Source organism: Caretta caretta, chromosome 2 (genome assembly GCF_965140235.1).
Source record: "Caretta caretta isolate rCarCar2 chromosome 2, rCarCar1.hap1, whole genome shotgun sequence".
Lineage (NCBI taxonomy): Eukaryota > Metazoa > Chordata > Testudines > Cheloniidae > Caretta > Caretta caretta.
Window position 1 is genome coordinate 245,702,010 of NC_134207.1, and position 13,909 is coordinate 245,715,918.

Below are 13,909 nucleotides of genomic sequence, written 5' to 3' on the forward strand. Positions count from 1 at the left end.
ATTCATGTTTAAACTCTTGGCCAGTGGCTAAGAATAAATGGCAATAAATCTAAGCCAGAAAGTTTATACTCTAGCAATTCCATTTTTCCAAAGACTATGGAAAGTTTTCAGAGTAGCAGCCGTGTTAGCCTGTATCCACTGAAAGAAAAGGAGTACTTGTGGCACCTTAGAAACTAACAAATTTATTTGAGCACAAGTTTTCGTGACCTACAGCTCACTTCATCGGAGCATCCTGGGTTTAGCAGGCCAATGCTCAAACCACTGAGCTATCCCTCCCCCTCTGAGACTACAGAACATATATGACAGAAAACCTAAGTGGAGGAAGGGTTAGTAAACATTACAGAGAAGGCATGGCCATCTAATGATACAGAGCTCAAGGATTCATGGAAAATCTTGGCCCACATTTTGGGGATCTCAAGGCTTCCATGCAAAGTACTTTCCTTGGTTTGTGGATGTGATGCCATTGTTTGGCGGTCTGCAACTGCATTTGTAATACCACACCTGGGGCATGGGTCCTCAGCAATGGGTTTTGAACCTGGGACCTCTGGTTCTAAATGCATAGAGCCTCTACTGCCTGAGCAAAAAGTCTCACCTCTGTTAGCTTAGGCTGTATAAGGACAACCTCTTTGGCCCAGCTACCACTACAGGGGAACAAAGCACCACACTGACTGGCTTACATACACTACTATCCACTCCTATGAGGGGAATAGAAGCCAGGGACTTAAAATAACATTGTAAGTAGCAGTAACAAGTGCTCTCCCCCACCCCAGTATTTTTAGCAAACTAAATGGCATGTTTTGTTTGCACTACATGTGGGGGTCATGATATTAGCTGTTCACAACATTTCTGGGTGGCCACCTGGTATGCATGCGAATGTTCCCTAATTTTAATCTGATTTTTTTTTTTCTTCAGAATGTCATACTGGAACAGCATTATTCACATCGTTCTTCCATAAAAAAATACAACTCATCCAACCAGGAAGAAGAAACAACAACAGGTGATTTAGGTGATTTATCCTACACCACAAATCAGAAATAATGAAAACGGAATAGTCAAAATGAACAAACTGTGAATAACACACAGGCTGAAATTTTCAAAGACAAGAAACGATAATTAACTGCAGCTTGCTTTAAGACTTCAACATAGACTTTGATCCTGATGTAAGTCTACCATTCAGGCGAGAATGACTCAACAGGATTGTTTGTCTGAGGTGACTGATAATGCTAGTGACTGAATATGTTTGCTTATGCATAAAATTTGGAACCAAGTACATCGTGTATTAGGGTGGGTGGGCCTAGTAAAGGTAGTTTGGTTGTTTTATAAGCACTGCATTAGATAACTGCAAAAACAGTGCAACTCTATTAAGGATTTGTGAAAGTTAATATAAGAGAAACAAATCAATTATTGCTTCAAGTTGTTTAATGACAAAACACATCCTTACTTATCTGTAGTACTACTTTGCCTGTTAAATTTTAGAGGGATCTTAGTGACCTTCTCACTGTTATTTTAAATACTTTACATTATTTTCAGAGTTCTAGACTTTTCATCTTTCCAGTTTTTAAGCTGTTTTGCATCTGTGATTTAACATTACAAACAAACAAATTATTCCTGTTAAGTGTCTGTTTGGTGAACGCTTCCTAATAATGAATATACTGGTAGGGCTCAAGACTGGTTTATGAACAATTCGTAAACTAGGGGAAAATCAGGATCATTTTACCACTAATCTATGCACAATGAATGAATGGTTAGATCAGGCCCACATGGCATATGCAGCTGCTGATCCCTAACTCCACCCTCTAGCCTTCTAGCCGCACACACTGAGGTCTCACAAACCGTTTGGATGCTGAGGTGAAGAATCCTCCTACCCAGTGCCCTCTCCCCTTCCACCAAGACTTTCAGGTTCTTTTAAATCTAAGTACTTTGCTTTTGCATCCTTCCATGCCATGCAGTATAAGAGAGCATAATAGGAGGCACTAGCTCATAGATAGACAGCAACAGGCACCATAGATATAACCATGATAGGTAAGTTCCTTTGAAAGGAATTTCCTAGGAAGAATATTACTTGGCTTTAAAGGACTATTACTCTATACCAATTTTATGATGAAATTCAAAGTATCTCCTACCAAGCCTCTATCTTTCATTAAAGTTTTTATTTTAATTATACCAAATACAGTACAAGGTTATTTTTAGAGAAACAGTTGTTAAAGTCCAAACTGAATATATTGTTTTAAGATTTCTTTGTTAAAATGCTTCAGACAAAAATTATTCTGTGCACTGGGCAGAAAAACAGAACGGCTCATTTAATTATTCAAATGGTATGACTTACCTTTGGAAGTTCTGCATCTGGTCTTCTGTGAGACAATAATTTGTAGGTGTTAAGGTTGTTTTCAAAGCTCCTAAAGAAGGAAAAATAATATTTTCATTATGTAGTTTTTAAATTCTTTGAAGAAAATATGTGTTTTTGTAACTAATAAGGATCTCTCTGTCTATGCAGTTTTGACAAATTGCTAAATTTGGCACTCTGCATCCCAAATAGAAGTCACACACATTATAGGTTTCAGAGTAGCAGCCGTGTTCGTCTGTATCCGCAAAAAGAACAGGAGTCCTTGTGGCACCTTAGAGACTAACAAATTTATTTGAGCAAAAGCTTTCATGGACTAAAACCCACTTCATCGGATGCATGCAGTGGAAAATACAGTAGGAAGATACACAGAGAGAACATGAAACAATGCATGTTATCATATACACTATAACGAGAGTGATCAATTAAGGTGAGCTATTACCAGCAAGAGAGGGAAAAAAAGCCTTTTGTAGTGATAATCAAAGTGGGCCATTTCCAGCAGTTGACAAGAACGTGTGAGGAACAGTAGGGGGAAAAAATAAACATGCAAAAACAAATAATTCTCCATGTTTATTTTTCCCCCTACTGTTCCTCACACATTCTTGTAAACTGCTGGAAATGGCCCACCTTGATGATCACTACAAAAGGTTTTTTTTCCTCTCCTGCTGGTACTAGCTCACCTTAACTGATCACTCTCATTATAGTGTATATGATAACACGCATTGTTTCATGTTCTCTGTGTGTATATATATCTTCCTACTGTATTTTCCACTGCATGCATGAGTTTTAGCCCACAGCTCCGATGCGTCCGATGAAGTGAGCTGTAGCTCACGAAAGCTTATGCTCAAATAAATTGGTTAGTCTCTAAGGTGCCACAAGTACTCCTTTTCTTTAGACAATGACTATTTCTAGTCTGCAGAAGAGAAAAGGAAACTAAGGATTTTAGTTTTTTAGAAGATGCACATTCTTCAACAGAAGTTATTCTTCTGAGCTGGGTGAAATTTTGTTATGGGATTGAGACTGATAGGTATGAACTCACCCTTCATTAAACATAACTGTAAACATAAGCCCCCATCTAAGACAAAAGGAGTGTTAACCTGCACAAGAGCTTTTTCTTAGTATTGCTTTCAGAGAGATACAGCCTAATGGAGCAGCTGAAAGCACTGCGCCCGACCCTAGAAGAAATCCGAGGAGAAATTTGGGGGTCAGGGATGCAGGTTGACTAACATGCTCTTGGCGCTGTGAGAAAAAGAAGCTGTTTCTGGCTATTCAATTCCTTCTGCATTCAAAGACGCAGGACCTTGTACGTTCTTTGTAAATAACCAAAACTACATCAAAGCAATACCTTTCTACCACCAATTTCTATTCCCAACTGGAACATCCACAGAGCCCCAAACTGACTAGCTGCTCAGATCAAAAGGGCAACATTATTAAACTAAAGAGTAAATAATACCAAAGACAGCAACTCAAGTTACAGTGGCTGACCTTAAAAACTTTACAATGTTAACTTTTCAACTACTGGAAGTTAATATGACTTAGTATAGGGAACGCCTAGGGAGTATACTGTGGTAATATTATTTATTTACAAAAGCTATTGAAAAGTATTAAAGGTGATAATGACTGTATCTTACTCTCTAAAGTGCTTATCTTCGTTATATATAAATTTACAACTGAGTATACTGACTTACATAAGGAAACACATTTTTATCAGGTAGCATTCACCCACTTTAACCACAATCACAGTGACTTTCCAAATTCAGACACTTAACAGGAATAATTTGTTTGTTTGTAACGTTAAATCACAGATGCAAAACAGCTTACAAACTGGAAAGATGAAAAGTCTAGAACTCTGAAAATAATGTAAAGTATTTAAAATAACAGTGAGAAGGTCACTAAGATCCCTCTAAAATTTAACAGGCAAAGTAGCACTACAGATAAGTAAGGAGGTGTTTTGTCATTAAACAAGTTGAAGCAATAATTGATTTGTTTCTCTTATACTAACTTTCACAAATCCTTAATAGAGTTGCACTGTTTTTGCAGTGATCTAATGCAGTGCTTATAAAACAACCAAACTACCTTTACTAGGCCCACCCACCCTAATACACGATGTACTTGGTTCCAAATTTTATGCATAAGCAAACATATTCAGTCACTAGCATTATCAATCACCTCAGACAAACAATCCTGTTGACTCATTCTCGCCTGAATGGTAGACTTACATCAGGATCAAAGTCTATGTTGAAGTCTTAAAGCAAGCTGCAGTTAATTATCGTTTCTTGTCTTTGAAAATTATAGGAATATGAACTTTTATAACTGTCCTTTCTAGGTTACTCCTCTGAAACCTCCTCTACCACTGTTACTAGCAATATAATTAACAACATTACTTAAAATAAAATAGCCAGTGTTAATGTAACCCACATGCCTGGTACTACAGCATTTGACTTAGTTTCTCTTAGGAGGGGAAGAGAAGCAGTGGAGAAGAGACATAGATCTTGGTTGGGTATTCTGTATCTCTGCACACACGCAGTGAGCAGGACAGAGCAATTCAGCTAGAAGGGCTTAGAAACTTGTAGAACAGGATGTGGCAGTTAAACTAACATGCTCAGTAGCTGGTTCTGAGGCTCTGTAGGAAGTTCTCATTGTGCACAAACCACCGGGCAGGTCACACTCTGGTCACCCTCTGAGAACTGAGCCAATCAGAGTGCCGGGGTGGGGAAGGTTAAAAGTATAGGAGTTAAAGACAGCCCTGTGGACTCAGTAGCTGATTGACACAGGACCAAGCAACGCATCTGCCATGTGGACTGAGTCCCAATCCCTGTGCCACTTTGGATACAAGATACTGTTTTACCAAAGACTGAGAGGACCAGTCAGCTGTTAACCTGAAGGCTGCACTCCTGCTAGCTGTGGAGATCCCCTGACTGTTCATTTGATGACAGGGTTCTGAAGTGTTTTAAAGGATTGAGATGCTCCCATTTCTCGTGCTCACAACATACCATGGTCACATCATGAAGACTGCAAAATCATCTCTGAGAGAAGATCAGAGCAGAATGTGCTTTGATGTGTGTGCTAACAAACAGAATATGTTATGCTGAAACCTTGTATTTGAATGTTTGTAAGAGAAACAAAAGGGGGAAGGTCTGTACAAGGTACCAGCAGATTTACTGTCTCAGAGCTTTTCCTTAAAAGTTATTCATAGTATTCCAAATACTATTTATAACATTTTATCCTATTTAAAGTGTGTTTTGTGCGTATTAAATGTTTGCTTAACTAAGAAAGTGTGGTGCTCTCTTTTAAATTAATTGGGGATTATTACCATTTATTTAGCAGAGTCTTAGATACAATATCCCTGGGGTTTAACTCTGTGTAATGCTTTCTGAAAAATCCTGTAAAGACTGAACTCTTGTCTGTGCTTCAGCAAAGCGTTAAGCTGAGGTGCAGGAGAAAAGGGAGTGGATAGTTATGCAGAATAATGCCTGAGCAGCCCCAGGCCCTGGGACATTAATGGGAAGACAAAGCAGTTCAGCATCTCCTAAAGCAGATAGATGGGTATGATTTGATGTGTTGTACCTTCCACGAAGTCTGACAGCTTCACAAAACTTTCTTTCATCCATTGCTTTCTGTACTTCTTGAGTCTTAAAAATTAATTAAAAGAATAGAATAAAAGGTTAGTAAACTAAGGACTGTACTGTAAATGGATCAGTTCTGAAATAGCACTACTATTTGGAATACTGAAAGGACAATCTGTTGCTTGATTTGTTGTCTGTTGTGACCTGCATCTCACTGGCATTTTTATATTTTTCTTTCCATTTCTATAGAGGACAAGCAAGTTTGAGGGCGGGAGAGGGAAGATTGGCACCTAAAACAACCACAGAAGGAGAATTTTTTTTAAATTTAAATTGGGATGAACTCTGAATAATTTCGGAGGAGGAAACCAGATTAATGCAAATGGGCTATAATGGATGGAGATTTTGTAATCAAAGAGACAAGGTGCAAAATGAAAGATTCAGATGAAACTGAAAAACAATACAGGTTTCCAAATCTGAAAAAAAGCAGCAATGTTTCTTTGTTGGACTGCATTTGTCAGTGATTATTCCTAAAACAACTACATAGTAATTACATACAGCAAAGACATAAGAAGAGGTCATTATTACCAAACACAGTTAAGTGTTCCATTCATGTGTTATAACTAATAACAGACCATTGATTGTTAGAGCACTCTGCTATAGTTAATGAATAAGTGTAAACTGGCTCTTCTCCCGGAACTCACCATCTGCACACACTCCATTAAAGGCAGACGGACAGCTTGGTTCCCAGACAAGGACACAACACAAGCAGGAGTATCTGGTGTAGCCTCTAGAAGGGCCAGGACAGCTTCCACGCCCATACGGCTTGCCTGAAAAATACAGAGAGAGATGTTTCTGTATTTGGGGATGCTCTCAGTACTAAAAAGGAGTAAAATAGTTGGCTCCCACCACAGAAACAGGGAAGTACCCGAGATTTCTCTTTACATTGTTAAAACAATCACTCCTTGATAACTTTGATCACAGCTGGTTATGTTTAATATATTGTGACCCACAGGACAAGTAAGACTGCTCTCACAGCTGGCTTGTCAAGCCCACTGCACAGTCAGGTTTTAATCAGAGCTCTTCTAAAGGAAATAGGATTACTAGTAAATACGATTATTAATGAATACATTATAGTGAAGGTCATTCTTTTTTAAAATCTACCCACCTACTTATATCCATATACAGCACCTATCAGCAATAACTGAGCATGTGTATGTGCATGCTGTCTGCACATCCACAAACTATACCTTTCATTCATTTAGGTTGGTGACTTTGATATGTAGCACTGCAAGGATGAGTAGCAAAGGCAGTTTAAAGCCAGGTGTACACTAGAAACTTTTGCCAGTATAGTACTGCTTCTGTGTAGTGTGATTATTTTTATGACATTTATATACCAGCAATATCCTTAGTGTAGTTGTAGTTATACTGGCAAAAAACACTCTTTTACCAGTAAGCTTTTTTCATGTGGGGAACTGGTATACACTATACTAGCAAGAGCACTTTTTTTTTTTTTTAACACCATTAAGCTGTGTCTATGCGGTGGGAGTTTGTCCGTATGGCTGTACCTGTATAGCTATACCAGCACACACTTTCTAGTGGAGACAAGGTCTTACACTTTGTCACCCCAATTCTAGTGCATGTGTACAGGGTTTTGCTGTACATAATCCATATTTTTGTCTAACTCCCAGTTCTTTTGTCCATTTAGAGGGATGCCTAAAATAGTAGAATAGAAGACGGCCCCTAACCAGAAAAATTTAAGCATGTTAAGTATGGATTTCAGTGGACCAATTTTGGATTTGATGTGATTCTCCAATTGTGGATTAAATCGCCTATAGAGAGGCGGCAATGGAATCAGCAAGGAGTTAGGAGCCAGTAGTTACTGAGTGTTAAACCTGGCTCTGCCACAGTCTCTGTATGTTGCCTGGGGCAAACCACTTTACTTTTCTGTTGCTTGAGTTGGGGACAATAATTATATTTGGCTACTTCACAAAAGTATTGAGGGTGTTAACTGGTTTTTATAAATGATTCAAAATTCTTCAAGGAAAATGTATGCATAAGTGCAAGCACATTACTACTACTGTTGCAACATGCACCCTTCCAGGGTTTGCAGACAGATGTAAGTTATCACCATAGCTTCACTCACCAAAATTCTATCAAAAGCTGAAGGAGTACCTCCTCTTTGAACATGACCCAGGATAGTCACACGAGTGTCAAATCCCAGCTGCTGAACCACAAGCTGCAAAGAATTTCAAAGCATAAATGAGAAATATAAAATACCAGCGACACTATGGCAGTTATACAGTGTGCACACATTGGGAATATTGTATTATTATACTATATATGATATAAATGTCACACAATCAACAATGGTGACACAACTAAAGAATTTACTTAAGTCTCTTTGCATCTAGGTTAGGAAAACTCATCTCCAGACTCCTACTGTAATGTTCAGTTTAAGAATGGTAAAGAAGTTGTTTTGGCTAAAATGCTTTAATTAGAGAGACGCATACTGATGTCATTTATTTAGTAACAAATGACCACTCAGAAAAACAGAAAATATATATGCTGTCCTTAACATTATAAAAAAGGTTTAAACATCACAATTAGAAGCCTGGAAAAAATAATCTACTGCAATAGGGTTTCTTTATAACCGTATTATAAATATACGGTACTAAATATCTTGGAGTAATTGTGCAATTAAACCCCCTGTGAAGGCATTTAGCCTTATACAGATTTTCTGATTCACTGCCTTTGGCTGATGTCCATGAACAAAAGGAGGTACAACAATTTGTTCCAGAAATTTTGGGCTCCACCAAATTAAAAATGTTGTTTTTTATCCCTCTCAGTAACAGTAAAATCTGTGCAGTTTAATAGCCTGATGTTTTTACTGGGAAAATCACAGAGAATGAAATAATTTTATACTGAAAAAAGAACACAAAGAGACACAAAAGAAAAACATATGCAGTTATTTACTGCCTCCAGCTACATTTTCTTTCCAGTCCATTTACTCATCAGTAACGTACAAGTCCAGGCTCACTAAAATAGGATCATTCATCAAAATCTCCTCTGTTATAGTGTAAGGTTAGGATGTAAGCAAACAGAAATAAGTACTGCATACTTTCCCCTCTCCTACCAAGGAGATGTATGAACACCTCACTCACTCTCCCCAAGAGTTACATTCCTGCTATTTATAGTTTCCTAGACTTTTTAACAGACTGAAGTCTGTGTAACAAGCAAGTAGTGTTTTCCTCTGTAAAAAACAAGATGAGTGACAACTATTTCCCATACTTTTACTTAAACACTCTAATCAGTGCAACTAATTTGTAGTTTTTTAAATGGAGTACAATTCTATATTGATAAGTCAAGGACTACTTCATTATTTGAGCGCTCCTGAAAAGTGCCAGACTGACAGCTATGGAGAACAAAGTGCTGTAATCACAGAACAGGTGACACACAGGCAGTGTCAGTTCAAGTTTCCTCACACCATTCTGTCAATGAATGTGTTTCAAAACTTGTTTCCAAAAAGGACCATTCCCAAGCATGAGAGGGTAATTCTATTAGCAGTGCCTATTTAATCCTTGGCATTGGTGAGATTTCCCCAAATGTTTCCTTTACTGGTAAATTGTGACAAGGGCATCATTAGTCCACCAGGAACTTGACAGACCATCACTTATTTTCAACCAAGGACCATCAGATACCATCATCTAATAATTAATTATATGAGACAAATTTAAGCAGATCTCTTAGAGATCAAGTCTCTAAAAATAAACTTCATTGACTGCCCTCTAATTTAACAAAAAATAGGTCCCAATCCAAAGTCCATGGAAACCAATTGAAAGATTCCCGTTTACCTCAATGGGCTCTGAATTAAGTCCATAAAGCACAAGCATAAAAATGCAACTGGCAAGTACTGTAAGAGGCTGTATTACCAGAATGCCTGTGGAAATTCTAGTTTTAGCAGTGGAAAGGGAACTACACTAAATTATAGCCACAGCAGAAACTGTATTACAAAGAGGTTTGATACTTACATCCTTAACCTTTTCTGAAGTTATAGGTTTGTTGTGAGAATCAATGGCACCTTCTGCCACAATTATGATATTCAGCCTTTTCTTTCGTGCACGGTTCTATGAGAAGAAAAACACTGGATGTTGTAAAAAAAATAAATAAAAACCCGAAACAAAGTACACCATTAAAAAAAAGAGTTTTGAAAGCTAACTACTGCATATTAAACTCCAGTGACTAGAATCTTTTCCTTTGGATAATTTACCAAAAGTATTTGTAGCTCAACTAATCCAATCAAAAAGGAGAGAAAGACATCTATATACAGTAGAACCTCAGAGTTACGAACACCTCGGGAATGGAGGTTGTTTGTAACGCTGAACAAAACATTATGGTTGTTCTTCAAAAGTTTACAACCAAACATTGACTTAATACAGCTTTGAAACTTTATTATGCAGAAGAAAAATGCTGCTTTTAACCATCTAAATGAAACAAGCACAGAAATAGTTTCCTTACCTTGTCAAACTTTCCCTTTATTTTTTAGTAGTTTACATTTAACACAGTACTGTACTGTATTTACTTTTGGGTTTTTTTGGTCTGCTGCTACCTGATTGCATACTTCCAGTTCCAAATGAGGTGTGTGGTTGACTGGTCGGTTCATAACTCTGAGGTTCTACTGTTTTTGCCTGGTTATTAATTTAGTGTTGTCAAAAATCTCAACACTGCTCCATATCCTGGAGATCTTTCACTCCCCGAGACTCACACAAAAAGAAAAACATACACTGGGAGACCAAAAGGAATGCATCAGTTTAGATTCTCATTACTACTAATATACTTAATTTAGTATTTTTCATTGTTACTTTTACAAGCCTTGTGGAAGAAGTGTTCTTATTTTTCCTTTCAAGATTTCAGTGTTAACGTGCCTCATATGCTTCTCGTATCAGCAAAGAAACCAGTTAATTGCTGGAAATGTCTTCCCTTTAAAAATGTTCTGCTGGCTAAGTGGGTGAATTCAAAGAGATGGGAATACTATCCTGGTTTTGTAGTGTATGCTTTCCGTATGCTAATGCATTACTACATGTTTGAAAGCACTCACGTAATTCCGCTTTTATACTAGATTATATTAATGCTCTTTGAAATAATGCACATGTATAAAAGTTTCTAGCGTAAAATTAAATGTTCTGCATAAGACACCAGGGACAAAGATGACAAACCAGAAAACAGATCCATGATGGCTATGTTTGTGGGACCTATGGTAGCCCTAGAGGGAATCTAACTGTGCTTCAAACAGCGGGAGAATGTGGGAATAGAGGCATTTAAAACCAAATAGTTCTACCATTGAAATCAATAGCAAAAATTTGATTGAATCCTACTGGACAGGATTTGGCCCATATCATTTATGTTGCTAGGCACCTCTTTTCAGATGTGAGCATCACATGGCATACAAAATGTTCAAGATGCAGTAACAGCTTACCTCAGAAAGCTTAACACACATCTGCTCCTCCCATCCTTCTTCTGGGGGGTATTCCGGAATAAATACCCAATCCGCACCACAAGCTAATGCACTAACAAGAGCTAGATACCTAGTAAGCACACATTAAAAAAATACAAATAAGAAGACAATTAAACTTCAAATCTTAGTTTTTTTATAATTAAATTTTACTAGACACAAACTGGTGAGAACAGTACATACCCACAGTGTCTTCCCATAACTTCTAGGACAAAGGTCCTCTGATGGCTATAAAATGACAAGAGAGATCAACAACATTATTGCAATTGAAAGACCCAATCCAAATCCCATTGAAGTCAGTGGGAGCTGGGATCAGTCCCTGACACCAAGAATAACACAGTAAACCCAGAAGTAAAAAATATAATCGCTTGTCTGATCCGGGGAAATGTTGTACCCTCTTTAAAACTTTTCAGGTCCAGAAGATGTTACCCAGATGCAGGCTGTGCTCAGTAAGGAATATACAAAATGACTGGTGATAGCAAGGAGAGATGGGGTCGGGGGGAGAGGATGGTGCTAAGGTTTAAGAGCAATGCAATAAATATTTCTTTAATTATTTTTCATCCACTGTACATGCAAACCAGTTTTTTATTGTAGTGCTTCTCTAAAATGCATTGATTTATTTTCATAAGAGACCGAAATTTTGCATAAAAAATATGTAAAAAACAAAGGGTGAAAGAATATTTAATCCATCAATCATAGTAGTTTCACTTCAAGGATTGTAACCATTTGGTTTCTAATAACTATATTGATTACCAGGCTAACTGTAAAACCAGCATGGTCATTGATTTATTTGTCAAGAGTGAAACTGAATCAAGTATCTATGTTTTTTCATATGTATTTCTGTAGCACGGAATACCAACGCAGAAGCATGAGATACTAAAAAAGAAAGCCAAGCTTTAGTGCACCTGCCCCTCTGGCTAAAGTCTGTATACTTTTGCCTTCTAGAAGCAGCCTGTTATTTTCATACTATTGCACATGTCTGACGAAGTGAGAAATATCAGTCAAAGTGACAACATAGCTGAGCTGTAATTATATATCTTTTCTCACCAGTTCAGAAAAGTCTTTTCCAGAGTTCCAGTTTCCTTCGGGTGAAATTCATCCCTGTGCAGAGAATCATCACCAGCCCTCTGTGCTGAAGAGGCATTTAACTAGTGCACAGGGCCTTGTGCTGATCTGTACAGGAGTGAATTTCACTCTTAAAAGTTTTGTGATGATGAATATAGTAAGGTGATGGACAAATGGAAACTGGATTAACATATCAACTTTTCCCCTCTGAAGATATGAGTTTAACTCTTGCTCAGGTTTGCACTCTCATTGTTTTCCCTTATGGACGTTTGCTCATATCTCACAGACACCCCAAATTTTGGAACAGTGCAGCCTGACGGGTCTCCTGCAATCATAAAAGGCCCAGGACTGAAATAAGGTGTTGCTGCATTTTAGGATGGAGGTTACCACTGCACAATCATTGCCCAGATTACATTGCATTCTCCCTGAAGTTATAAGCATCTTTCTTTCATCATCATCATCATCCATATTTTAATTAGAAAGTCACAAATGAAAACAGAAAGTATATTTGCACAATTCAATCCAGTTAGCAAAATAAAAGGATTAAATTTACAAACACAAAACACACATAAAAATGCTCCCTGACCATGTATGCTCTATCTCTCAGACTATCCTCACCCGAATTCCCTCCCACAACACACAAAGCAATTCAAGAGGGTTAACTTTTGCTCTCAATGTAATTCTGGGTCTAAACAGTCTAAGAACCTTACATCACATTAGTTCATACATATGAAGTATTCTATGACAACTAAATCATAAACATGCCTGATTTTACCACTGGGAAAAACGTAGTAATTTAAAATTTCGTGTATTCTCCCATGCATCCTGTTACCTTTGAGCAGTGGTCATGATGGCATCCACAACTTCAATGATTCTGTGCAAGGCCGAGTCAGTACCAATGGTCATATCGGTGCCACAGAAGTCATTATCTATGGATCCAACCATCCCCACAATGTTGAGGTAAACATATTTCTTCACAGCTTCTTCTTCAATCTTGCCTGCAGAGAAATAGCCGTAAAACCATCCATTAACAATAGCCAGCCACATGAGATGAAGCAAAATCAGACTGTAGCTGCAATGTAACAATGTAGTCCTTTTTTTTTTTTTGTAAGAGTTAAAATTTCTCAAATAAAAAACACATTTCCGTAGGAAAAGGATTAGCCAAAGCTAAAAAAGCTGAATAAAACTTCTTGGAGCAAGAGGACAGCTTTTCTTTAAGATCAGCTGTCTTTTGGAACAAACCAAAAGCACTTCATCCCACTGAGTGATTTGCTGGGCCATTTGTTCAGGGAGTTTAGAACTAGCCTTGAGGTTGTCACTCCCTAAACCCAAAACCCATCATTTAGATTACACTCTCAATGTATGGGACAGAGTGAAGTAAAGGGGTGCAAACTGAACTGTGGATGTGACTCAGCATGTTCCCAGTGG

General features: G+C 37.8%; 1 protein-coding gene across 6 annotated transcripts in view; it reads right to left on the minus strand.

Moving 5' to 3' along the window:
• The window catches only part of PFKP (phosphofructokinase, platelet), an 84,312-nt gene that overhangs the window by 33,630 nt on the left and 36,773 nt on the right, over window positions 1–13,909 (minus strand). For all 6 annotated transcript variants that reach the window (XM_048837680.2, XM_048837682.2, XM_048837681.2 and 3 more), the window contains exons 5-12: window positions 13,314–13,479; window positions 11,600–11,644; window positions 11,381–11,489; window positions 9,936–10,031; window positions 8,051–8,143; window positions 6,609–6,734; window positions 5,909–5,973; window positions 2,327–2,396 (exon numbers count right to left, since the gene is read on the minus strand). In XM_048837680.2, coding sequence (XP_048693637.1) covers window positions 2,327–2,396; window positions 5,909–5,973; window positions 6,609–6,734; window positions 8,051–8,143; window positions 9,936–10,031; window positions 11,381–11,489; window positions 11,600–11,644; window positions 13,314–13,479 — 770 coding nt within the window. The remainder of the gene's footprint in view (window positions 1–2,326; window positions 2,397–5,908; window positions 5,974–6,608; window positions 6,735–8,050; window positions 8,144–9,935; window positions 10,032–11,380; window positions 11,490–11,599; window positions 11,645–13,313; window positions 13,480–13,909) is intronic.